The sequence below is a fragment of the Canis aureus genome, chromosome 8, assembly GCF_053574225.1.
Source record: "Canis aureus isolate CA01 chromosome 8, VMU_Caureus_v.1.0, whole genome shotgun sequence".
Classification (NCBI taxonomy): domain Eukaryota; kingdom Metazoa; phylum Chordata; class Mammalia; order Carnivora; family Canidae; genus Canis; species Canis aureus.
The window spans coordinates 38,365,494-38,392,539 of NC_135618.1; the positions used below are offsets into that span (position 1 = coordinate 38,365,494).

At 56.3% G+C, this 27,046-nt stretch overlaps 2 protein-coding genes across 6 annotated transcripts in view; one reads left to right on the forward strand and one right to left on the reverse strand.

Moving 5' to 3' along the window:
- IFT140 (intraflagellar transport 140) overlaps positions 1-27,046 on the reverse strand; it is an 80,285-nt gene that overhangs the window by 17,668 nt on the left and 35,571 nt on the right. For all 5 annotated transcript variants that reach the window (XM_077906079.1, XM_077906080.1, XM_077906081.1 and 2 more), the window contains 4 exons: positions 25,524-25,654; positions 24,022-24,190; positions 22,370-22,501; positions 18,759-18,946 (listed from right to left, as the gene is read on the reverse strand). In XM_077906079.1, the coding sequence (XP_077762205.1) occupies positions 18,759-18,946; positions 22,370-22,501; positions 24,022-24,190; positions 25,524-25,654 (620 nt within the window). The remainder of the gene's footprint in view (positions 1-18,758; positions 18,947-22,369; positions 22,502-24,021; positions 24,191-25,523; positions 25,655-27,046) is intronic.
- TMEM204 (transmembrane protein 204) lies at positions 624-16,034 on the forward strand. The gene is made up of 3 exons (XM_077906090.1): positions 624-1,472; positions 5,203-5,358; positions 15,273-16,034. Exons 1-3 carry the CDS (start codon positions 1,193-1,195, stop codon positions 15,515-15,517), a joined length of 681 nt encoding a protein of 226 aa, XP_077762216.1. The 5' UTR covers positions 624-1,192; the 3' UTR covers positions 15,518-16,034.

Below are 27,046 nucleotides of genomic sequence, written 5' to 3' on the forward strand. Positions count from 1 at the left end.
GCACAAACCACACTCCCTCGGGCCTCAGGCCTCGCCAGGGGACCTGTGCCGCCATCCAGGACCCCCAGGTGACGCCCTGGCCTGGCAACTGTGCAGGTGTGGGCCCGATGTGCCATGTCTGGGTTGGAAGCAGGGCCCTCTCCACCGTGCCCAGGTATTTCCTGCACTGTCTGTGCAGCCCTGCGACAAGGGCAGGCCCGTGGCACCCATGCACTGGGGGGACAACAGGATGGCTGTGGGTGACCAGCCGCCAGCGCTCTGCCCACCCTGAGCGGCACGCAGCTGTGCCCAGGCCCCGGGGCCATGCCTGCCTCCGCGGCTGCTCTAGTATCCGAGGGCCAGGTTGGCGGGCCCAGGACAGGCAGGTGGGACCACGGTCTGTTCTGGGCTGGCAGCCCTGGCCTTCCCTTTCGGAAAGGAAGGTGGGGAGGGCAGGGGAGGAGGGTCCTGGAGCAGGACTTCAGAAGGCCTCCCTGCTTTCCTATCAGGAAACACATCCTGTTAGTGTCTGGCTGCTGCGGCCCAGCCGCTATTTGTTGCAGTTGGCTACGCCCTCCATCCAGCTCACAAAAAACAGCCTTAAAAACAACCATTTCCTCTCTGCTGGGGGGGCGGGGGGGACACGCGTGCGCGCATATGCAGACACACACACACACACACATGCGCTTCCCTGCAGCAGGCTCTCTGCTTTCCAGGACCGGCTGTTTCGTGGCAGAGGCACAGGGCAGGGGCTCCTGCAGCGAGGCCGAGCGGCTCCCAGCACAGCTCCACCGGCCCGCTCAGAGCCTGGCTGCTGGTTTGCTCCGTCGAGCCAGTTCAAAGGAGAGACGCGGCACAGATCTCCGTGCTGCCACCCACCTCTCTGGTTTCTTGTGGGGAGAAGAGGCCTCGCTTTCCAGGAAGACGGCGCACACACGACTCTGGGCTGTCGCTGGTGTCCCGGCTTCGTCCCCAGGATGGGCCGAGAGGCTGGCTGCAGCTCAGGCCTGGCTGTGCTCCAGGTGCAGGAGGGAGGGTAAGGAGGGCCCGAGGTGAGCTCACCTGCACCTGTCACGTGGGCCTTCCCGATGCCTCTGAGAATGAGCGGTGATGTCCTCTAGCAGCCCCTAGCTGGTCTCGGCTCTCCCTGGCCACAGAAGCTGACCGGGGCTGGGACTTTCTCCACGACAAGCAGACAGCACAGTGGTCAGCGATGACTGTCCAGAAACTGGTGGCCACAGCAGTGTTGGTGGCCCTGGTCTCTCTTGTCCTCAACAACGTGGCGGCCTTCACCCCAAACTGGGTATACCAGACGCTGGAGGACGGGCGCAAGCGGAGCGTGGGGCTCTGGAAGTCCTGCTGGCTGACAGACAGGGCCCGGGGAGGGCCGAGCCCTGGGCCCCGGCCAGGGCAGGCAGAGGCACGGGACTGTGAGGCTCTGGGCTGGGGTTCTGAGGCGGCAGGCTTCCAGGAGGCTCGAGGCACCGTCAAACGTAAGTCTGCTTATTTTTATGCCTCCTTTAGGGGGGTCAGGGCCCACTAGTTCTGACAGCACAAGGTGGGCGTGGGGCATGAGTTTGGTGATGGGTAACCGGGCAGGCCCTGAGCCCCGCGCCTGGCTCCTTTAGGACAGAATTCTTCTGTGTGGGTGTGGGGCTTTTCTCTGCCTCCACACACAGCAGAGGGCAGACACATTTACCAGATCAAGGAAGATCCACTTTTCTTGGGGGAAGAGACACCCTGTTAGTGATACAATAACCAAGAAGCCTAAACACACGTGGCTGAGTTCTGACTTCATTCCACAGTTGTCAGGGTCATCGAGGCAGGACTTCCGGGAGGAGACCAGCCATGGGGTCAGACAAGGGGCTCAGGGCAGTGGCTCTGGAGAGCAGAGGCCCTTGCTGTCCTGTCCTGGCTCCGGCTGGTCACTGACGGGGGGGTCTGTTTACTGCTCTGGAAGGTGGGAACTGAGCTTTGACGCAGGGTCAGGTTTGAGGGTGCAAGTGCGAAGGCTCACAGTAAGGCCCTTGTCACCTAACGTGTCATCTGCATGGTCACAGTGCCTGACAGGCAGAGGTTTCCCTTTGAAGCAGTGGATGAGGGTCTAACTCACAGATCGGCAGGAGACAGCTTGTCCTTTAGAGAACCAGAGGGCATAGTAGGGGCGCTGCTAACTGTTCTCACAGAGTGTCCACAAAGTCCTCAAATAGCACATGCGAGCTCTGTGCTCGGTGCGTGAGTGTCCCCACCTGCCACGTGCTTGGAGCCCTGACCCTCAAGGGGATGGGGCTGGTGGTGTCCAATTCCACACAGGTGGAGGCTGCAGGACACACATGCTCAGCCAAGGTCCCTGGGGGAGGCAAGCCCAGTCTGTCCACTCAGAGCCCCTTGCAGTGTGGGGCTCTTCTGTCAGGGAGGGCCTGTGCCCGCCAGCCACCCCCCCCACCTCCTTGGCAAGAAGTGCTTTCAAACTTTTCCACACACTCAAAAGCTGGTGCAGCTGAGCTTGGGTCCAGGGGGATTTGCTGGTGGAGAGCAGTGGCCTGGGGTCCTGGCACCGCACCGAGGAGTCATGAAAGCCAGTGACCCTGAATCTAGGGTGGGCTCTGCGTCACCCTGTCCCAGAGATGTCCAGCCCCTGCCCGGGGGTCACGGTCAAGCAGGTGCGCTCCCCAGGTGTCCATACCCTTTGCCCCCTTGCTGAGGCCAGGAGGATAGAGGGTCGGGATGTGTTCCGCCTCCAGAGGTGTGACCCTCCTTCCCGCCCGGCCAGCCACGTGTCCTGGCCATCCACCCGCTGTCCCTCCCTGAACACATGATAAGCTCTCTGTAGGACTTCTACAACGTCCTCACCACTGGTAACACATCTGTGGCAGCTGATCCTTCCTGAACTTCAGAGCATCAGACATTTGCTCCAACTGAGGGACACATTTATGGAAGGTTCTCGTGAGGGAGATGGAATTGCCGACACACTCCTCACCTGGTCCGTGTAGTATGAGCAGTAGGACCACGGGAGCTGTGAGCTGGGCTAATCTGCACGCTGCCCGTCCTCCCGGCGCAGGGATTCCCAACACCTTGTTTCTGGGCCCGCACCTGTCGCTTCACATCAGGCCAGCATGCAGTCTCCGGCTCTCAGGGAAAACCCCAGCCCCCTGGTGCGCTGCCACTTGGCTGGGTGGAGGGACGGGGGAGAAGGGAGTGGGTGGTGCTGGCTCAGCACTGAACACCTGTCCACACCACGCCGCAGGCTCCACAATCATCCTGATCCGTGACAGGCCTGACACAATCCATCCCGAGCTCCCCGTCTCAGGCCCCAGAGTCAGGCTGTCCTAGAGACTGCAGAGGTCCTGGCAGGGGGTGGGGCCAGCAGCCGGGGATGGTGCACATGCTTGTCTGCCCTGCCCCCGGGGTCCTGGCAGCGCTCCGTAGGCTCAGAGTCAGAGCCACCCCGTGCTCATGGAGCCAGTGTGCTGAGGGACCACCAGCTGACACGGTGAACTCAGCAGGAGGGGTCTCAAGTGACAAGGCACAGGCGGTCCTGTCCCCCAGGACCACAAGGATCTTCCTGCCTGCCGCCCTGGGCAGCGTGTGGCCATTGGAATGGTTCATGGCTCAGATGGCTCTCCTCTGGAGGAGGGGTGGGGACTCGGCACATGGGAGGTCGTTCTCGGCTCCCTCTGGCTCCGGAGGAGACCTCACAACCCTGTCCCAGTCAGTCCTACCCTCCAGGCGTTCTTCACCGATCCAGATTCCAGACATTCCATCAGGCACCCCAACCTCCTTTTCTAAAGTGAGGTTGGGGGTGAGTAAACATGTAGTTCAACCTTGGGTGCCCTGCCCTGAGGGGTGTCACGGCTCTCTGCCCCGTGGGGGGCGAGGTGTCTCACCACGGAGGCCAAAAGCACTGGGGCTGGGGTTGGGAGGGTGTGCATCACACTCTGCGCAGCCAGAGCCCTGAGCCATGTTCTCGTGGGGTGCTACTGCCCAGGCTACGCACACGGTGATGACAGCCCATAACGCGCATGGTGATGCTCCGCCAGCCGGTCCCCTCCAGGTGACTGGCAGAGGTAGCGTGGCTCACAGGGCAGTCTTCTCAGGCAGGTGGTGGGTCTGTGGGCAGTAGTGCTTATCCTTCACCCTCCGACATCTTCACGTCCGCGGGGTTGGAGGCTGATGGGGTGGGGAATGCCACGGGGGACTGTGGGTGGCCAGGGCGTGTGGCTTGGGGTGTGTGCTCAGAGCACCAGGAAGGACACACAGCTGGGCGGAAGGGGGAGGGCGGGGTCCTGGCTCTGGGGCCAGGACCCCTCCGTGCACTTGGGTGACTTTCCTTGCCTGCATGGCCATGCTGGGGAATCTTGCACTTCCCAGGCCGGCTCTGAACCCGAGTGCCCCCATTGTGTTCACCACCCCTCATCTCTAAGGTCACATCCACCTCCCCAGCGCGACCATCTTTGAGGGCATCAGAACCTGTATGTGATCACATGTTGTTAAAACTAACCGCGCAGAAAACAGGATGGGAAGACCCCAGAAAGAGCGTAAGAGCGTGGCCTCCAAAGGCAGGCAGGTCAGCCAGTCCCCTGGCTCTGCAAGACGTTCAGCAGGTGGGGACTGTCATCCTCCAGCAGCCCCTCTCTGCCCTCAAGGCCACCCTGATTCCTAGTGGCCAGGCCTCTGCTGCTGCAGCCCTGCCCGTGTCAGTGCTGGCCTCAGGGAATGGCCTGGGATCCGCAAAGGGCAAGACCCCTCAGCCTCTGAAAGACAACGGGGAGGAGGAAGCTGCTCGCACGCAGTGGCAGGACGCGGTGGACCACCTCGGCTCACTCTGGGCTCCTCTGGCACGAAGCATGAAGGCCTGCCTGGCTATGGGTGACAGTCACAGACACTGTGCAGCCTGGGGCTGGGTGGGGCAAGGCCTGGAAGGCCAGGGTCCGCCCTGCTCTCCTGGCAGGGGCTTCGTGGGGAAGGGCCTGACTTCTCGGCAGGTGCGCTCGTGCAGCCTGGCGCTCTGCTATCCAGCGGGGAAGTTGTGTGTCTCCCTGGGCCCCTCGCGGCAGCAGCCCCGACTCCCCGATGTTGGCAGCGCATCTCCTGTGTGCCCAGCTCTGGGGTGGGGTGTGGGAGGGGGAGCAGGGAGCAAGGAGCCAGGGAGAGCAGGTCCGCAAGGTCCAGGGTGCAGGCGGAGGCAGGAGCTGACCACTTGTCTTCTCCCGTCTTTCTCAGTGCAGTTTGACATGATGCGTGCCTGCAACTTGGTGGCCACGGCAGCGCTTGCTGTGGGGCAACTCACCTACGTCCTGGGGCTGACGGGCCTGTCACTGATGTCGCCCGATTCTCAGTGCTGGGAGGAGGCCATGGCTGCTGCGTTCCAGCTGGCAAGTGAGTGCTCTGCGGCCGCGGGCGGGCGGGGCGACTCTCCCCTCAGCTCTGTGGAGCTGGTCTTCTAATGTCACTGCACTCCTGAGGCTCCCCCTCCCACCTCTCACCGGGGCAGAAGCAAGACAGAACATAGGGAGCACCTGGCTGTGGTTTCCACTTGCTCCCCGGGCTCCCGCCCTCTCCCACTGTAAGACACACTCCAGGCTCACCAGCTGGCTTTCCAAAGTATGTGCATCTGGTATTTTCTCTGCCCGTCTGCGGCTGATGTGGCCGGCGGCCCGGGCAGGAAGAGCCCCCACCTGACTGCCTCTGCCACGTTCCTCGCTCACACGGGTGAACGGGGACATTAGGGTAAGCACAAGGCTCCAGCCTGGCTCATCTGCAGGCTCCATGACCAATGCCGCTTCCTGGGACCTGGCTAGGGTCAGGGGCAGGCCCTTCCTCGTGAGTGACACAGCACGCAGAAGACACATTAGCGCCAGAGCAAACGTGCCTTGTCCTCGCTCCCACACCCAGCTGCCGGTGCTGCCAGAGGAGCGGGCTGGGAGGCCACAGAGCGGCCAGGCCTCGGGGTGGCAGTAGGGTGACCCGAGAAAGGGCGCAGATATGGGTGCATGGTCTCAAAAGGCTAAGAGGGCGGCAGCGGCAGCGCAAACGAGAAACAGGATTGTTCTGGGAAGTTCTGCACAAGTGGCTGTGGAAGCCACAGAAGCTATCCACGTGACTCCGGGAGCAGAGGGGCTTCTCTGCCGGCTGCCTCTCCACCATACCTGCCTCTTGCCGGCTCAATTTTTACGACTGTGGAAACCTGAGAAGTTCAGGTTTTCTGCTGTGCGCGGGGGAACATCTGGTCAGCGGTCCCATCCGGGGATGACAGGGATGACGTGGGCCAGGGTGTGGGGACGTTATCAGCCGACCCACCTGCCCCTCCCGCTGATGGAGAATGGCAGCATGTCCCAACACTCGAGGTACAGCTCCACAGACCCAGTAAAGGAAATGGCAGGAAGTCTGAAGTGAATCATTCCGGGAATAATGGCCCCCGGCCTTATCTTTCTGGAGAACGAGGCCGACAGACTGGCAGGAATTCACATGCTGGAAAGTGACCCGGGTGGGAATCAGGAATTGGAAACAGGCCTTCCTATGCCTTTTAATAGAAGGCGGGTGGTCCTGGGCCAGTCACTTCCCCACAGCCCGGTCACCCGCGGGGACTGGGAGCGCCAAGGGCCGACCAGTTTCCAGGAAAGAGAAGCTGTAGGGCCCATGTGCCTTGGCTCTGTCACCTGCAGTCCATGGGAACTGGGGCAGACTGCCAGCCCGCTGGCACCTCCGTCTGTCCCCACCAGGCTGGCCCTGAGAATTAAGGAGGTGAGTGAGCTGACATCTCTGACCGCCTTGGCTGTGAATAAAAACACGGACGTCACAAAGGACAGTGACCGCTCAGAAAATCACTCCTCTGCCCTCTGCTGACCTTAGGACCATAAAGCAGAAATGGGTCCTCGGCCGCACTGAGGCTGCCCATTTGTATCACATGGGCTTATCTGAAATTACATCCCTTCCAGAAGGAAGTGGAAGATTAGGAACAGATATTCAGATATTCGGGCATTAAAGACATGAAAGGAACAGAATTGGATTCTGAAAATAGCTCCTTGCAGCAGAACAAACGGGAGTGTGGTGCTTTTTGTACGGAATTACCGGGAGAGAGACTGTGGGCTTGGCATCAAACGGACATCTTACTTCCTGCGAACCCTCATCTCAGAACAAGATAGCGCTGCTTCCAAACAACAGTTTTGAACAAACCGAGATGGGGGAGCCGTGTGTTCAGTAAGCCCGAGTCGGCTGGCAGCAACCCTGGGGTGCCCTGGGGCCTGGCGGCGTCCAGGCCAGCAGACGGGCAGAGGCCACGGGCGGCTCAGGAGCGCCAAGCGCTGGGCGGCCCCTCACCTCGCAGGCTTCTCTGAGGCGTCCCACCGGCACGCCCACAGGTCTGTTTTGCCCAAAAAGGAAATGCACTTGGGCCCTGTTTAGACTTGTTTCATTGACAAACAGTACAGAATGCAGCCGTGGGCCTTTCTTCCACCACACTGCTAATTTTAGAGTTAGGTTTTTTCCTGTGCTCCGGTCTGCTTTAAACAGTCAGGGGGAGACTGAAGGGCGCCGGGATATCCTGTCCCAGGAGAGGAAATGCCTGCTGGTACCTGTTATGCAAGTGAAACTTCAGTCCCCAGTGCCGGGGCCAGAGGGTGGGCAGTGGGGAGAGAAGGTGCTGACAGACTCACGGGGAGGCTGAACAAGCCGGAACCAGCAGGGACAGCCCCGCCCCGCCCGCCACCCTTCCCCTCGGGGCGCTGGGCCCTGTTCTTCACACCTGCTCCTGCAAAGGACCCTGTCATAGGGCCATGGGGGCCTGGAGCTGCCGTTCGCAGCCAGGTCAGCGCCAGCCGCTCCACCGGCTTTCTTCTGCCCCGTTCACGCTGTCACACCCAGTGGCCGCTGGCTCCCTCGCACAACCTTCCAAGTGTAATTTCAATTGACCATAAAGCTGGAAACATTCCTTGCCGTCCCTCATTCCACCTCCGCAAGCTGAACGTTCCCATGCCACGCCCATGTTGTCCCTGTGATGAGAGCTCCCATCTGGGCTGTGAAGGCCGGGAGGATCTGTGATGAGAACTTGCCAGTGTGGCGACCGATGAGCCGACCCCGTCCCACAGCCATGTGCCTGTACAGGCTCCTGGTCACTGGCTCTGCAGCCGGGTCCCTTGTCCTTTACTGTCATGTGTTGGACAACTTCTGCTTGTCCGAGTCCGGTCTCACCACGGGGCAAATGAAGGTGCACGCTCAGCCTGGCCCGATTTCTGCAGATGCCGCCGGGCCCTGTGTCAGACACCTAAGTGACGCCTGGAACAGATGATAGTGGACGGTGGATTTGGCAGCCAGCTTGCCTGGCGGGCACCTTGGGATGAGGGTTCTTCGCTCTGGGTTCCTGAGCATGCCCGGGGCTTTTCCTGGGGCATCTAGGCATGCAGCAGGTCCTGAGGCCCTGGACGAGCCACGCCATCCCTATGTTCTCACGCAGCTGGATGGTGGCTGCCAACCTGCAGGTGCTGGCTGCGTCACACCTGTTGCTGTGATTATCCTGACTTCGAACCCTGGCCTGCTGGGGGGGCCACAGCACAGTGTCATCACTACTTAGGGTCAGAGCTGAGCACTCCCCACTGCACCACCAGCAGGCCTGAGGAGTGTCCCAGTGGGTGACTCCAAAATTTCCTAAGTGTGACCCTCCTGTAGCTCTTCAGGGGTTCACAGGCCCTGGGCCCTGGGTGTTGGCTGTGTAGGACTAACCAAATTTGGTCCCAGGATAACAATTTTAGGTGGGCCCATCCCATGGTTATTCAGGGCTCTGTTTGAGGGTCAAGCTGCATCTTTGAAAGGCAATTTCCTGGCCATCGCCTACGTGGCCCCAGAGCACCATGGCCACATGCACACATTCAGGCTGGTGATGCAGCTGGCATCCCATGTGGCTTCCCGTCAATGCCTGTTGGCTGGCAGGCTCTGCTCTGTGGCTTGCCTGCAGTGGGTCCTGAGGGCCAGGCTTCTCCTCTGTTCCCTCCTCCAGACCCGCTCCCCTCGACCTCACCAGGGCATCCAGGGCCCCCCAGGGGTGTTCCAGGATGTGCCCACCTGTGTCTGGGTCACCTAGGGCACTGAGGAGAAGTCCAGTCGCCTCTGTGATGTCGCAGTGGGGTCCTGGTAGTCCAAGTGCACCACCTGCTTTATAACCTGGCTTTGGCTCTGCTGGTGACAAACCTACTGAGGTATGCTTCTCCTGCCTCTCAAGTGTCCAGCTTTACACTTTATCAGCTCTGATCTCAAGTGACCCCTCACCTCCATCTTTGCAGAAGTTTAGCCCTGGCTCCTTGTCAATCATCCGAGTGACACTGCAGCATGCCGAGACTCACGGTTCTTTCTGAAGTGCGATCACAACTGAAAACTGGTTTAGTTCAACTACAAACATACAGCCAACTCACCAGAGGCCTCTGCTTGGCATCATTCTCAGTACCTTTGAGGCGGCAGCAGGCTCTCCTTGGGAACCCCCTTGCATGACTCACCTCCTCTGGGGAGGCTGACCAGCAGCCTTGAGCTCACACCACACTCCCAAGTGAGGGAACTCACAGGTGTGCAGCTCTGGCCCTCACCCCTTCATCGCTGGCACGTGGCACCTCAGAGAGCCGTCCCCGCACACACGTCCCACTGCCAGAAGATGCCAACTGGAGCTAGTCTGCTCCCAGCTTGGCCCTCCTCCTGGCATGAAGCCTCCCAAGCTCCAATGGGATGACTGTAGGAGAAGAATCACTGTAGAAGCTCCTGGGGTCTCCATCTCTGGCTGCTTCTCTCTGTGTCTAGAGGTCATGATGTTTTTTCTTATGATGGCAAAACTTACAAACATACGAAGTACTCTGTGGCCCTGAGAATGCTCATGTCATCAGCCCTCGTCGGGTAGTCGGGTTGATGAGCTGCAGGTGTCTTGGTGTCTCATGAGCTTGGCGTTTCATAGGCTCAGAGATCTTCTCATAGGAACACACAACTTTCACAATAAGGTGGGACTCAGCTTGGTCTGGACGACATACTTTTCTTTGGTGCCTGCTTCCCCAGCGCCGATCTGCACCCCAACCACACCCTGCGTTCTTCCCTTCACTTCCATGTCCTCTGTGCTGCTCAGAGTGACAGCATGTCAGGCAGCACTTGGGAGCTCGAGCTCTGTGGAAACATGCCAGATCCGCTGTCCCTCGAGCTTTTCCTTTCCCAGAATCCCTCCCTCTGGGAGGAACACGAGGAGAATCACCTTGCTGCTCACAGGTGCTGGGACATCCCAAGCACGGCCATGCCCCAGTCTGCTCTGTGAATACTCTGGAAGTGGTCATGACACCTGAGTACAGGTGCAATGCAAGGCAGACACGCTGTGTGAAGGCTCAGGGTTCAGCCCCACGGTCTCTCCTTGGACCACCTGCGTGTGCTTGACCGTCACTCCAACAGGAAGCCCTGTGACAGGCACTGAAGCCCTCGGAAGCAGGCAGGAAGGAAGCGAGAGGAAAGGGACACTCTGCAGGCTGAGCTGTGATTCACAGCGCCCGTGTGGCCAGCTCACAGGAAGGGGCTGTTTGCTTTGGAAACAGAAATTCATGAGGATGGAGTTGAGTCCACAGGCCGAATTCAGGGTGTTTGCTCAAAGTCTCCCCTTGTATTTGCTGCTGGACAAAACGAACATCACTGGAAAGTCTTAGGAGAGAAGTCTCTGGGATAATTCTGAGGGGGTCTCCACACCAGGATCCCAGAGACGGGCAAGCCTGAGGTTTAAGGCAGCCTGGCCTGGGTCTGCTTCCTATAGCCATCCTCTCTCCCCCAGCAGGAGAATTTCATGAAGGCAAACAGCAAGAAGATTGTCTATATAATGGCAATCACCCAGTGCCAGGGTGGAGGCTGGAGGCTGGAGGCTGGAGGCAGTCAGCTAGGCCATGGGCCTGAACATGTTGCTGCTTGTCAGTGTGTCTGCAGGTTTTCACTGCTGACACACAGCACACACGAGAGGTCACACGAGAGGTCATCGTGTTCCACATGTCTGTGCAGTTCCCACTGCCCTCAGCGGCCTGGGTGGCATCCACCTGTCCCTGCACGGCCTTGACAGGACATCCACCTGCGGAGCCAGGGCTCTTCCTGTAGTTCCACGCCTGTGCCACTGTTCTAGTAGGTCCCTTGTATCTTCTTGGTGAGGAGAGGCTTTTCCTAAATATATATATTTTTAATTTTGGGGACTCAAGCCCTTTCTGTGACCACATGTGTTCTAAGTCGAACAGAAACAAAACAAAAGCCAACACTAGTCTTAACACAGAATAGGCCACGTAAATGTGAATTTTTTTAAACCTTTTTTTCACACAAGGATGCAGAGCTCAGCTTTCTTTCCCACTTCTAGAAAAAGAGCGAAGTAAGGTGCAGCCTCTGAACCAGGCCAGAGAAATGAGACGCACCCTAGGCTGTGCTCAAAACCTGCCCAGGGCCACCTACTGCCAGACGGCCAGTTGTTCTCCAGACAGACAGATTCTCTAAAGCTCTGTCTGTCAGGCTCCATCACCTTGCGGGATGTAGGTAGCTACCTCAGCTTGTTTGTGCACCTGTGAATTCACATTCTTTCATCGATCTACCACCCCCTTGAACGTTCTTTCATGTTTAATACAAAATATCTTACTCTCAACATGGAAGCAACGACATGCTCTGATACCCGAGTCCGTGCATATTGCAGGCAATAGAGCCACACATAAGGGAGGAAGTAATAAACAGACTAAGACGGCAACAAAATAATAGCCTACCCTGTGTTCAGAAATATTCCATTATATGATACTGATCTTTAGAAGATAAGAAACAAGACAATTAAGTAACAGTGTGGTGCTGGTGAAAATAGGTGCATCCCACATCTTGCCTGTGGACAGACCCTTGTGTGGGCCCAAGGTCCCTCTGCCACTCAGGGCTGGGACGGTGAGTGGCGCTGAATGGGGTTCTGGAAGCTGGCAGCTGCTCTGCCCACATGCTTTGTGGCCTGGTCCCATGAGCTAACATTTTCACTGCCTGGAGTTCAGAGTGTCCATACGACAGGGTCTCTTGGTGTCAAAACCCAGCTGACACCATTCCCCATCAGTGTCTACACAGGCCTGCCCCACTATGCTCCCCCGCCTGTGCTCCTCCACCTGTGCTCACCACACTGGACCTGGGTGCCTCCGTTACCTGGAGCACCACCCTGTGGGGATGAATTTCATCTTCACCACTCCAAGAAGAATGTCAGTTCCCCAAGGACGGGTCAAGCATGCCTTTGCCGAGCACATGCTAGGAGCCCTCCCGTGGAGAGTGAGTAGCTCTGCTGAGCACATGCGCATGGAAACCAGAGAGCAGTGTGGGAACCTGCACATCCTGCTGCGGCTCCAGCACTGAGCGACACAATCATGGCTAACAGGCCCTGTCCGCCTGATGGCCTTGGTCACTATAAAGCTGCTGTTCATCACATCTCCTTCCCCAGAGGCCCACACTGCATTCAACTTGCTACCCTGGGATCTATCTGGGTTTCTCTCAAGTAATTCACTAGGTGATTCCTGGACAACCCTTTGGGAGGCCAAGCTGGATGGGGGGCCACCCTCCAGCCACAGGAACGCCAATGGTGGAGACTGAGCTGGGGCAGCCTGACTGGTGACTGGACGTCTAGGCCAAGTGCTGTCGGCAGCCTTCCTCCCCAGGGCTGGTTAAATGCGGGGGCAGCAGCAGCAGCAAAGACCCAGAGAGGATGGAGCTTAGCATCCTGGAGGAGCAGCAAGGTGGCCAGCATGGCCACACCGTGACACAGATGGAGATGGGAAGCCACAAGTGGTGGGGGCAGAGATTCGAGGCCAGGCAAAGGCACACAGCTGACGGCGCCCCACACCTGGGTGACACAGGGGCATTCTCCCTTCTGCCAAGCAAGGGTGCGCAGCCCCCTCCAGCTGCAGGCCCGCTCTGCGCCACTCTTCACAGAGAGGTCCCTATGACCATGACAGACTTCCCGGTCCCCTGTATATACTCGGCAGTGCGGTCAGCTGACCCCCATAAGCTGCAGGGCTGAGGAGAGGCTGTCCACCTTGCACTCGGCCTCCATGCCCCCCACAACCGATGATGTTGCAGAATTGGGGCTCAGGCCGCATATCAGATTTTTAAATGTTCCTGTAACCCGACAACCCCAAAGGATGCTTGGCCGCCATTGGGGTGACTTCCTTCCCACTGCTCTGGTCTCCATGGCTGCTGCCCTGCTGGCATCCTCCCTCCACTAGGCCAGGCTCCCTGCCCGGAGGCTCCTGCCAGCCTTGTGGTGAATGCCTGTCCCCCAGTCCGCGCCTCCTTGCTGCGACCTCAAGCCCGGGCAGCAAGCTGGCAGGCTCTCATGCTGTTCCCTGCCCTCCTGTCCTGCTGAATCTTGCTGACACAGGCACAACGAGCTCCTCGGCTAACCAAAAATGCCCGAGGACACAGAAAGATGAGGGAACACACAAAGTATTTTCATTTTCATGGCACAACAGACTGTAACTCCCTTCTCCATGAATGTAAAACTTGGTGCCACAGAACTATGAGCAAGGGACATGCTCTTCACTGGGAGAGAGAGAAATGCCAGGAGCTTCCTTTTGTCAATGTGCGTGACAAGAAGAATTAGTTATTTTTAACAGAAACAAAAAATATCCAGAAGCTTTCTGAGTGTAAAAAGCTGCACAAAGGACTACAGAGCATTAAGAGGGAGATTAGTCACTGCCGCTGTTGTTTACCACACGATTGAGGTGGATAAATGTTTAATTCATACTTTCTGGAAGGTGCAGTGACGATGAGACTGTACCGCTTGTGCTGTGGAAGCTCAAGCCTCCTCCACCCCTCACTCCCGCACTAATTTATAACAGTTTCCAGAACCACAAGCTGGCACCACTGTGGCCCAGCTCTGGGGCCACAGGGGTCGTGCATGATCTGGTTTCCTGAGGAAAGCAGGGGAGGCCGTGGGGAACAGAGGGACCAGCATGAACAGACAGACGGATGTCACAGTGCAGGGCAGGGGGAGGGACTGCAGTGAAAGGCTGCCCTGGCCAGAGCCCAGAGCAGGGGACAGGGACAGTCCAGCTGGAGGGCTGTGTCTGGACCACTGTGACAGACTCTGTCCTTTTCAGGTACCCTGAGTTCCAAGAGACATCTCCCCCCAGGTCACCACCGCAGAAGGTGGGGTGCTGCTGGAGAAGATGGGCCCCCTAGGCTTCCCTGGCCTCTGCTTCTGCCCGGCCCCCTCACCCTCGCCAGCCAGAGCTCCCGCTCGGCACTGCGCCTCTTTCCTGCCTAGTCCGGCTCTTCCTGGCTGAGGGGTTGGAAGGCTGCCTTGGACCAGCCTCCTGCGCAGTGGGACGGTGGGGCCTCTCTTCTCTCCCAGTCGGGGCTCCCAGCCCAGACTCAGCCCTGAACTGTATCAAACATCAATGTCCTGTTATCCTAGCCGACAGGTCCTGGGCACGAAATCCTGGGTTTCCTATTGTAAGAACTAATAAACTGTGAAAGGAAATGACACCGTGGTGCTATGTGCTAACGTGAGCAAGTCGTGCTCACTGAGGTCCGCTCGGGACTCTGTCTGCAGTCAGAAGAGAAGGCTACAGAGAGAAATCAAGCAGGGGGAGGAGACGTGGGGGTGTGAGGGAAAGTGTAGGACCAGGTACAGGGTGCAGAGGTGAGAGGATGCAACAGCAGGAGACCTGGATGTGCCTGCAGCCCCGGCATCTGCCCCTCCCCAACGTGGGCGCTGGGTGCACCAGAGTATGGAGAGAAAATCTCTATCTGCTCTAGCCGTGAACAGTAAGAACAGGACTGAGGTAGATATTGATCTGAGCTGTTTCTAGGTAAGATTTAGATAATTCCTGAATCTACTTTCACTTGAGTGAATTAAGCACTTAGGTGAGCCTGTGAGGAGCTCACACAGAGCTGCTGCTGGGTTCGTCTGGAGGTGAGGGACAGGCAGCAGCAGTGTCACCTCCCTGAGGAAGGTGGCTAAGAACACAGCCCAGCCCTGGTGGACCAAAGGGAGAGCACGCTGGGATTGGGCTGTTTTCTCACGGAGTGCCTCCCAGATATTGTTCTGTGCCAGGAGTAAGTAGACATACGCTGTCCCTCCACAGCCACCCAAAGGTCACAAAAGCCCACAGAGACCCAATGCAAGGCAGCTCGACGCTGAAGCACAGCCCGGAGTTGGGCCACCACCGCAGGGCCTAACAGAGGTAGAGGCAGGAAGAAATGGGAGCTGCGCCTCTGTAGGGCTCTACAGCCAGTTTGCTGGCCTCCTGGCTCCAGGTAAGGCTTTCTGAACACTCCTCTCTCGTTTGCAGGTTTTGTCCTGGTCATTGGGCTGGTGACATTCTACAGAATCGGCCCATATACCAACCTGTCCTGGTCTTGCTACCTGAACATTGGCGCCTGCCTTCTGGCCACCCTGGCAGCTGCCATGCTCATCTGGAACATTCTTCACAGGAGAGAGGACTGCATCGCACCCCGGGTGATTGTCATCAGCCGCTCCCTGACTGCGCGGCTTCGCCGTGGGCTGGACAACGAGTATGTGGAGTCACCATGCTGAGGGCTGCTGGGGAGAAGCCTGCTCCGGACTTGATCATTATAACCCGACAGCACAGAGACCGAAGGGCCGTCGGCTGTCTGTGTGGGCGATTCGTATGGTTTCCTATATATACATGTACGATACATAGCTATGTTTACTATATTATATATAAATATATTACGTGGTTATATATTGCCTGCGCCATCCTCCTTCTGATATACCTATGACTCAGCTTCACTTTTGCGCATATTCCAAGGAGGAGACCAGTGCCTGAGGTGTATGGACAGCGGTGGCCAGCTCACTCTGCACCTTGGTCTCGGATTAATTTATTCTGTATCTGCTGAGCAGTGAGTCTTTGGTCATATTTACTTTGGTAAAGCAAAATACTTGGGGAGATTTTCTAGAACTGTCTGTGATCTTCCTCGAGTGACTCAGAATCTACAACCAGAAGGTTACAGCTTTATGACAGGATCGTGTTAGTAATGTCTGTTTTGCTCCTGATTATTTTTCTAAGTTAAAATAAAATGTAAACTTCTCACTATTGCATAAAACTTGTGTTTTATCCATCACACTGCCACATGGGTGAAAAGAATTTGGTCTATTTTACTGTCATTTTTGTGGGTTGGCAGGAAGAAAAGGCTTGAAGCATTTTTCAAGACCTGGTGGGAACATAGCTGTGGGTCACTCATGCCCTTACTCACGTTTCCATTCGACCAAGTCTCTGAAGCCCATGTTCCTACAGACTGAACACTGTGGCCGAGTGACAGCAGACCAACAGCTGGCAGCGTAAGAGGGGAAAATGTCTATTTGTTTAAAGAAAATTCAGAGACTGTTGTATGTTTTTCCCCTATAAAAATCTTCAACCTGGGCAACCTGGGTGGCTCGGCGGTTTAGCGCCGCCGTCGGCCCAGGGCGTGACCCTGGAGACCCGGGATCCAGTCCCACGTCGGGCTCCCTGCATTAGAGCCTGCTTCTCCCTCTGCCTGTGTCTCTGCCTCTCTCTCTCTTTCTCTCTCTCTCTCTCTGTGTCCCTCATAAATAAATAAAATATTTTTAAAAAATCTTCAACCTAGCTTCAGCCGAATGCTGGGCAGTGTACAGAGGGCCTTCGTGATACTACATGGGTTCCAAACAACCCTGGTCCTAAATCTGGAAGAGGGGAATCAGCTATAACGCCCCAGGTAGAACGCAGAGCATTGAAAGCTGTATCTCAGGGGCTCAAAGCCAGCCCCACCCCCGAGAACCCTGACACTGCCTCAGCACATCTGTGAGGACAGTCTGCGCCCCCGCACCTGCCTGGACGCTTCCTGGATGCTGCAGTGCTTGGCCCCGCGCCACCTGGTGACAGTGATCACCAGGAACGTGGCACCGGGGCCCGTGGGTCAGATCCTAGGCCTGCTGGCTGCCTCCCCCACATGAGGCTGCCTCCCACTAAGAAGCGTTCAGCCTTGCTGCTCTCAGCCTCCCAGAGAGTGCGAAGTGGTCAGCGTAGAGCCTGTCTCTAGTAAGAACAGTGGATTGGGATTGGTGTTTTAAAAAACATAAAGAATTGAGAATGACTGAAGAGCAGCTACAACCTGACCATTTATAATAAACTCATCACATGCTGTAGAAATAACCAGATTATGTCTGATATCAGCACACTCAAGTCTGACCTTTCTCCCTCTGAGCTGCTTCTCCCGATTCTGAATCACATGCTAAAAAAAAATAGTCTTTTAAAAGAGTAATGAAGTATTTAGGATATGCCGTTTCATAGTACTATGTTTAGAACCATCTGAGAGTACACGACAGTATTCAAGTTGACCCTGTGGTCGATCACAGCCTCTGTTTATATCACATGAAAAGCGACCAGAGGAAGGCTGGGCTGTGCATCCAGACACCTCCCAAACTAAGAGTCCTCTTGTCCACATCCACCACCAGTGTGCACAAGGCTCTTCCCACACACAAGGTCTGGCCTCACTGTTTTAGAAAAAAGACGAAGGACTAGGGCTGCCGTACTATTCTGAAAGGTGCTTCAATGTTACAGAAACCATCACTGCCAAGGAGGGGCCACCTCCTGGTGGGGCAGGAGGGATGCCTGTTTCAGGTGACTGAGTTTCTCATCTCTTTCTTCTCATTTTAGTTTTATTCTGCAATAATTTTTCTATCCTTTGGAGATTAAAATCTGTCAAATGCTCTTGAGAGGAATTGCTGAATTCTCTCAGGAATGGAGGGGAGACTGCTTGTAGACAGCCTGTGGGTAAGAACTTCTTTCAGAAAAAGGGTGCCTGGGTGGCAGAGTCAGTTTCGGCTCAGGTCATGATCTCAAGGGGGATCAGACCCAGTCAGGCTCCGCAGTCAGCGGGGAGTCCGCTTCGCCTCTTCCTCCCCCTGCTTATGCACACACATGCTTTCTCTCTCTCTCTCAAATAAATAAATAGGGACACCTGGGTGGCTCAGTCATTTGAGCATCTGCCTTCAGCTCAGGTCATGATCCTGGGGTCCTGGGATAGAGCCCCACATTGGGCTCCTTGCTCAGTGGGGAGCCTGCTTCTCCCTTTCCCTCTGCCCCTCCCCTGCTCATTTGCTCTCAGATAAACAAAACTTTAAAAGAAGTCTTTTTAAAAATTCCTTTTAGAAAAAATTTTTCTCTTAGAGAAATTTTTTAAAAAGATTTTGTTTATTTATTCATGAGAGACACAGAGAGAGAGGCAGAGACACAGGCAGAGGGAGAAGCAGGCTCCCCGCAGGGAGCCCGACGTGGGACTCGATCCTGGGACCCAGGGATCATGCCCTGGACCGAAGGCAGATGCCCAACCACTGAGGCGCCCAGGTGTCCCACTTAGAGCAATTTTAATTGCATTTTCACTGTACTGTTTTGAGTGTTTGGTATTCAAACCTTCCTGTTTAGTAGCAACTATTCCCAGAGGAACAGGTATTACAAATATTTAGCAACCACAGAACTTTCCACTAGGAAGAATCCAGAACACTTTACAATAAATGAAACAAAAAAACAGCAGCCCAAAAGACTCGGATCCCCGAGAGGAGAGCCAGGATCACGTGCTCCGTCCGCCCCGCCGCGCTGCCGTAACACACCTGCTCTGCATCATAACATGCCAAAGCTGCCGTGGCGTCCCCATGTGTCGCAGTGTTTCCGTGGGTGACAAACCATGAAATATACCATGACAGACTCACACAAGACTTACTGATTCTCAGAACCTCGTTTGGAGGGGAGAGAGACACAAAGACTCTCTCAAGCCATCCCAGTGAGCAGAGTCCTCACCTTTTGATGAGTTTGATAGATTTGAAAGCTTCATCCATGTCTCCGACGGCGACGAAGAAACTGAACTGAAGCATGGCATCCCGAGTGGGCTTATCGCAGCCCTCCAGCCCGATGAAGTCTCGCAGTGGCCTCCTGCCCACGCACGGGCACCCTGAGTCCACCTGGTCTTCTCTGTCTGCTTCTCCTGGCTGAATGACAAAGGCCACACCATTAGTTGTCAGCTCACAGAAGGAGAATGCCTACGCTAAGCTGCTGCCTCGGGAGCTATGTCAGCCTTGGGTCTGTCTGCAGGCAGGCATGGATGAACTGACCCTGCCAAATGCTGCACGAGTGTGTGGGCATTCGAGGTCATCAGAGCCCAGGCTCCAGGCTCAGGCTGCAGGAGAGCGCAGGCTGTCCATGGGTAGGGACCCGTGTTCAGCCTCTAGCTCACTCAGGCTACCTTCTCAACAGGCATGAAATGACTCTGCAGACGCCCCCTTCCCAGGGCTGTTCTGAAGCCTGGAGAGAAGTTTCACGACCCACTTGGACACTCTCACACAGCCTCAGAGTCTTGCAGTTAAGTGACCCAATATGATTTCAGGTAGAATTTTCCAAACCAATAACCTGTATTAGTAGTGTGCCCTCCCCGATGTTTTTCAAAGAATCAACCTAGTGCCCTGCTCCCCAAACAGGCATATGAAGAAGAAGAGAGCTCTTTCCTAGTCCTAGCCCAGGAAAACATACTCCTGTGCTGGCCAGCCAGCCTCGATGCTGTTTTCTATCCAGCAGCCTGAATCCAGCCTACTGGGAGGACCCGTGCACCCATCCTCCTCAACTTCTGGTCCCTTCCCCCTGCTGGGTGCTGGTCTCCTCTGGACTGGAGTCCCCACATACCACCCTGTCTCCTGCAGCACCTGCCTTTCCCTATGCAGGTTCTGCTTCCTGCTGTAAAGGGGGGGTCATGGTCACTCCTTGGACCCAGCTTCCCCAGCACGTCACTGGTCTGGTGGGATATTGGCTTATAAGCATATGTTTGGTCTTCCAGATAACCAAATAGATATTTCTCACATGCACTCAGTCTTTACCACTGGTTCATGGCTCACAGCCAGGAGAAGGGCCACAGAGGTGCCTTCTGTTCTGTGACTGAAGATGACTTTGGGGCTCCACCCAAGGCAGGGTGGGCTGCCAGGATGACCAACCTCTCATCAGAGGGCTCAAGTTTCAGGCTCACCCCGACCTCCAGGGAGGGGACAGCCCCCCCACCCCACCCCAGGTTGAATCCATTGCCAATGACCAATGACTTAGTCCATCAGGACTACGCAGTGAAGCCTCCAAAAAGACCCAAAAGGACAGGGTTCAGAGAGCTTCCAGGTAGCTGACCACCTGGAGGTGTGGGGGGAGTGGCGCCCGGAGACCCCTGGGAGCTCTGTGCCCATCCCAGGCCTCGCCCTGTCTATCTCTTCATCCAGCTGTAGATTCGTCTCCTCTATTCTACCCTCCGATAAACCGATAATGTGAGCCTGAGCTGCTCTAGCCCAACTGGAAGGGGCTCTAGCCCCCAGAGGAGGGGGCCCTCCACTGTAGCCTGTGGTCAGAAGCACAGGACTGGGGACTGGCATCTGGGGTGGCGGTGGGGGCAGCTGGGTAGGGCCGAGCCCCTCATCTGTGGGGCTGATGCTGTCTCCGGGTGGACAGTGTCAGGACTGAGTTGATCATGTTGAGCACAGAGCTGTAGATACAAGTGTTAAGCCACTATGTTGTGCACCTGAGGCTAATACAGTATCATATGTCAACTGAGCTGTACTTCAAGGGGAAGAAAAAAAGAACTGAGTAGAATTGTCAGGAACTCAGCTGATATCTAAGTGATAGCGGAGTCTTACATGGTGTGGCAGGGGAACCCCTCGCCACGGTGGAATCAGGCCCAGAAACCCCAATTTCCCCCTTGCTGCTACTGTGTGTCCCGTCTCACTCTCAGTTCCCAGCAGCCCCCATCTCATGCCTCCGTCTGACGTTCACCTGCAGTCCCCAACTTTAGGATGCACTAGACCTGGGCCTTAAAACACTAGTAGGATCTGTCAGACCCAGGTATGGGTGGCAAGACTCTTGCAGGCAGGGTGGAGCATAAGGACATGGGGCAGCCCACAGTCTAGGTGGCTTGAATACAGGGCTCATGGATAAACATTAGCAGGGTCATGTCAGAGGGAGGCTGAATGCTGCAGAGCTTGCAAGGCAGAAGCCTGCTTCCATCAGGTCAGCCATGCTGGGGATCTGATCAGAACCTGGCCCACTGTGGCCACACTTGGGGATTCTCACAAACAGGAGAGTCTGTGGGTCACCTGCCACGTGCACTCGCCGCTGCCCTCGATTTGGAGCCTCATCTCTGAGAGAAGGGCCCTCACTTGGGGACCCTAGGTGGTCAGACTTGTGTCCAGACCCCTGAGTGTGCAGGTGGGGAACCTCTGGACATGGCTCTGAGGGCCCTGACTACAGGTCAGTAATCTGAAGAAGGCAGGTTTTAAAGACACACAACGCTTCCTGGCTACTTGTTACAAGCACATCAGAGGTAGAATTAATAAGACTTCCTATATTGCTGACCCAGGGAAATAAACTACTTCTGGCATCACAAACATCAGGTGACAGCTGCTCCTGCCACAGTCTGAGCCAGGATGAGGGCGCTGCTGAGGGATGTGGGCTTGCTGCTTCTGCACAGGGGCCGCTGCAACATCAGGCTCCCCACCAAGCTTGGTACCCGAGGCTCGTGAGCAGAAAGGGCCCGTGTGCAGGCAACTGCAGCTCAGAACACATAAAAACAGACCTTGGGAAGATGGCAAAGTCGAGGGACAGATGGTCATTGGGGCATGGTGCTGACAGCTGTGCCCCATGCACAACCCCTCTTGAACCAGGAGGATGGTGGATGCACATAGGTGGCCAGAAGGAGAAGGGAAAGAGAAGGCCCGTCGGCATCTGGAGAAACCAGTCTGTGAAGGGAAAGTCAAGGGGAAACTCCACAGAAAGGACCTTACATGCTCTTTCATACCCTTCTGAGTTCTCAAGCCAAGGAGAAATGAAAGCACCTAAGGAGCACTAAGTAAGAATGAGGTCCAGACACATGGCAGCCTGATGGCAGGGGCAGCATGACGGCAGGGGCAGGAGGACAGAGCCGCAGCACCACACAGCCTGGTGCCAGGATGCTCACACACCAAGGGTCCGTGGTGATGCGGAGGCCAAGCCCACGCAGGCACAGACCTGAGGCACAACCTAGCCGGGAGTGTGCACGTGTGTGCTGAGAACCCCGTCTGCCGCAACTAAACACACACGTGTGTGTGCGATATGCTCCTGAGAGGCCACATGCCAGCCCATCCCCAGTGGCCACCTTTGCATCGTCACTCGTCCCGGGATGTGCCACATCAGCACTTCTCTGTCTGCACGGCAGAGCCAAGTCTTGAGAGTTTCCTGACCTGGAAACCTCATAACTGCTGGAGTTTCAGGAAACAAATGAGAGCAGATGGTTTGCCTCGCTGAACGGGAGGGGAGCAGTGGCGCCCTGGAAGCCCCAGGAGACCCCTGCTGACCCCTGGCCAGAGGGGAGAGGACCCGAGAACACAGCCCTGCACTCGCGGGGGTCTCACCTTTCTTGTGAAGTAATAATGAGGCGCTTCGATCCCCAGAAGATTCTGGTAGGCGGGAGGCCGTGGGAAGCTGTCCTGAAGCAAGAAGCCATGCTCTTCCGTAATGAAGAAGGACAGAATCAGCACGTCCGCCTGCGAGAGAAGGGAAACACTGTTGTTTCTAGTTTGGCGATAAATTTTCTAGTTTGCATCTAATTCCTGTTTCCATGCCAGCATGTTTACATACAATAGAGAAAAAAGGATGAGCACATGAACTTCCCCCTTCTGGAAGGATGTGCCTCATGCATCTGAGAGCTGCTAGACCCTTCTCATTGATGGAGTTTCTTGCAGCAAAAACTAAATTGTTCCCATCCCAGTTCAAAGTTTTCCTGTTCAGGTCCTTGACTCTGACTTAAAAATCGACAATAGCAAAGGCGCTCTTGGGAGATTCAGTCAGTTGAGCGTCCGACTGTTGATTTTGGCTCAGGGCATGATCTCCGGGTTGTGTGACTGAGCCCTCCCGCCCCGGGGCTCCACACCCAGCAGGGAGTCTGCTAAGAGTCTTCCCTTCTCCTGCTCGCACTCTTTCTAAAAAGAAATAAATCTTAAAAAAAAAAAATCAACAATAGCAGAGAGATTCTCTCCCCTGCTTTCAAGGGAGAGGGGTTACAGAGCCGAGAGGCCGGGTGCCCTGCTGGGGCCTGCTGCGTGCCATTTGGAGCTACAGCACCATCCATAGCGCCTTCTGAAGGGAACGAGCAGGTGGTCAAGGACGCCAGAGCCTTTCCCTGCTGTGTGAATTCTTGCAACTGCCCATCATCCTCACAAGAGCCCAGAAGAGGCATCTGATCAGAGTGCCGCGAAGTGCCCACATCGCTTGCCGGGGGTCGCCACCCTCTACCCTGAGAAAACTCTGCACACGTCTGCTTCCCCGATTCCAGTCACAGAGATGTCACCTCTGTGCGTTTTACCACTCTGTCAGAAGCAAGGAGTGGATCTGCTTCTGAGAGTCTCAGGACATGGACACTGACTGCCGATAATCTTGGGGCTCCCATTCTCACCACGCTGGCAGGGAGACAAGTCTAGCTACTGTTAGTGGGCTGGCTGCCTTGCTGCCTTGCTGGGAACCTACTCTAGCTCGCTCCTGGAGCAAGGTCATCACATGGAGGCACAGCCAGCCACTGGGCTTTCCCAGGGAGCACCAGACGTTTCGAGCACATGTTTGGAGAATATTGGGAGTCCTGGGCCCCACAGCGGTAGGCATGCCCTGCAGAGCCGGGGAGTCTGGTCAGGGTGGAGCGCAGGGATGGGGACAAGGAGGCCGATGCAGTGGGACTCAGCCTCAGTGGAGGGAAGAAGAAGAGTCGGCTGACTCAGTCCCAGGACACACCCTCACCATGGCTTAGCTCCGTTAACTGTTTTGGTAGCGGGCTCTGGCCTGGAGAGAAATATGCAATACTGTACATAACAGGAAAGCCAAAATAGGCCAGTCTGAGGGAGACCAGACAGAGAGGGTTGTGCCAATCCAGAGGGGAGATGCAGGCCATGTGTCCTCGAGGCAGCACTCTCCTCCATGGGTACCAACTTCCCTCTAACTTGCCCATACACATCAGCAGGATAGCGAATGCACCAAGCCCCCGTGACTAGATATAAACGCGGCGCGGCCACGGTACCGTGGGGACTGGGCTGTCCTCAGTGGGCGGCTTCTTGTCCCCGAACTGCAGCTGGGCTCCTGGCGCCTCCCGCACGGCCTCGCACACAAACAGCCTGGGCTCGTTCTGGTCCCATAAGTGGTTCACGGGAATGAGATCCATCAGCCTCTCATCCACAAAGGTGTGGCTCCTGAAAGAGAAGGCTCGTCCTGAGAACTGACAGGTGCATCTGCGTTTGCTGCCTCTGCAAATGTGTGCCAGGGGCCTGGGTCAGCATCAGCAGGCCGGTGTGCATCGTTCGGGCTGCTGGCTCTGGAGCCCCTCCCCGCAGCACGCGGCACCAGCCTGCCTCAGGAAACTCTCAGACTGAAGCAAGTTGGTAAAATTAGAGGCCCAGTGCAGTCTTGTCGGAGAGCGCGTGAGCTTTGGCTCTGGAGACTCCACGGAGGGCACTTGCCGGGACCACCGAGAGGACCTTGTATCCCACCGGGATGACGTGTGTGATATGGGGCCAACAGACAAGCTGGGTCCAGAGGCAGAGGAAGGACCGGGCCTCAGAAGAGGACAGGCATCGGAGGGGTGGCTGCGTGCTGTCCCACCACCACCGGAGAAGTGACAGGCTGAGCTGCATGTGGCTCAGAAGTGGAGGGCGGAGGGAAAAGTGTGAGTTTGAGACACAATTCAAACAAGGAAGACAGGATGAGTCACAGACGGGAGGACTAAGGGAAAGGTTAGCTGTGAGGTTTGAGACCAGGCGACCAGGACAAGAGACTAGAGTGGACAGGAACAGTCTCTGGGGAATGGGGCTCAGGTGACAGCAAGAAATTCCAGGGGACATTTGGAGTCAGAGAAGCAGAGTAAGGCTGGGAAGAAGTGAGGATGGGTGTGTTCAGGTGGGGCTACCCAGCGACCAGTTTAAGTTACCGGGGGAAAGAAGGTTCTGGAAAAGGATGAGAGCTGGGTGGGGAGGTGGGAGCTATAACAGAGCAAAAGGAGCAGAGGCCAGCAAGGCCAGCCATGGGCTCTGCTGCAGCGTCCACCCCATGTCCTGAGCGGCACACTTGGTCCTCGGGTGTCACTTCCCCCAGAATCAAATGTGAACCTTCAGTGGAGCAGGGTGAGCACTTCCAGTCCATGAGCATTCACTGGGCAGTAGAAGGAAGTGCAAACACGGACTCCCCGAAGAGCGACAGTTATTCTCTAGAAATACAGTGTCTCCCCAGACGGATGCTCTCCCTTCCCAGGTGCTGACAGAGCTCAGCTACTGCCACTCCCACCCTGAGATTCGGGCTATCGTGTGGCCACGGCTGCCACTGCCCTTCCAGAAGCTGGGTTCTGCTGGGTAATTTCAGGACCACCCCAACTGCCCAGGGGTGTTGGCTTTCCTGCCTGCGTTGAGCACTGGTAGCTGCTGAGGTCCTGGACATGTGAAGCGTAACTCAGCAGCCTGCCCAGAAGCTGGCCACTAACTGAGCATCAGTGTCCGTATTCTTTCAATGAAATCCTCCCAACCACAGTCTTACTTCTTGGTCTCTTGCCCATTAAAGGACAACTCCTCCCTGCGATTGATCTGCCCCGTCTTGAAGTCAAGGATGGTCATGGTGTCCATTTCCACGTCATAGAAGCAGATTTTGGAGTCAGGGCTGTTGTCTACCTGGGGGCAGAGAAAATGGAGCTCACAGAGCTGCCTGGCTGACATGCCATGGGTCTGAGAACAAGCGTCTGGTGTCCTCCACCTGCCGGCCACCTGGCATTCCTAACGTGGACATCAACTTACCTTCATCCTGCTGAGACCACCGTTCAATCACTACTTTATAAATTCCAACACATCGTGAAGGCCTGACTCCCGCTGTCCAGCCGTGGTCAGTGCTGGCCTGAGTGACGTGATCTCGGTGAGGCGGACTGACCACGGGGGACATGGGGCAGTCCGGATCCCAACAGACCAGTTCTCATGCAGGTGACTGAAGTGAGAGAAAGGGAGCCAGCTTCGCTGCCAGGGCAACAAAGGCCAAGAACTTGGATAGACCGTTCGAGGCTTTACTCTGGGAGAGAGTAGAATGCTAAGTGAGCCTGAGCATGAGAAAGGCAAAGAAACAAATGTCCAAATTTTAGGCAGAAAAACATACTATAAGCTTAATAGCAGCAGCAGAATCACCAAAGCATCGTAGGTTTGGGTACCTGCGAACACCCTTCTAGTCACTGTGAACACCCTTTGCAGAACGAAAGACGCACGACAGACTGGGGACACCTCAGCAACACCAAAGGCGCAGCCTCCTGCCCATTAGAGCGGGCTGGCGGGTGGCCTGCAGCAGACCCCTCTTTCCAAGCACACTCCCCACCGAGGGGTAGGGCTGGGGGTGCAGCTGATTTCACCGCAAGCTCCCCTGTGCTACCTGAACCATTCCTTTGCATCGTTTTTTTTTTTTATTTATGATAGTTACAGAGAGAGAGAGAGGCAGAGACACAGGCAGAGGGAGAAGCAGGCTCCATGCGCCGGGAGCCCGATGTGGGATTCGATCCCGGGTCTCCAGGATCGCGCCCTGGGCCAAAGGCAGGCGCCAAACCGCTGCGCCACCCAGGGATCCCCAACATCGTTTTGTTCTTTTGCCATGGGCAAAACGGGGAGGTCCCTCAGTATCACTGCTCTGGAGGATTGGGCCTCTGGAGCCAGCAGTCACCGTGCGGTCCCTGCCCCCACTGCGCATTCACTGCCAGCACCCCAGAGACAGTGCCAGGTCCCTGCATGCCCTCTCCTACTGCACACCCCGCTTCTCCCACGAGTGACCCTCCGGCAGATCCGGTCAGTGACCCAGGGCTGCCCAGCATGCATGCTTGAGCGTCCTCCCCATGTCCTCCCACCGCCCACATCCCTCCTCGGTGCTCAGACTGACAGGCGGATCTGTTCCTCCTGAGGATCTCCATACCCAGCCAGACTCCCCTTCGGAGGCTCAGGCTCGTCTTTATTGGCCCACCGGCTACCCTCGGATGCCTCAAACTCAACATCGAAACAGGACGCCCCATCATCTCCATAAAGGCTCCTTCCTGG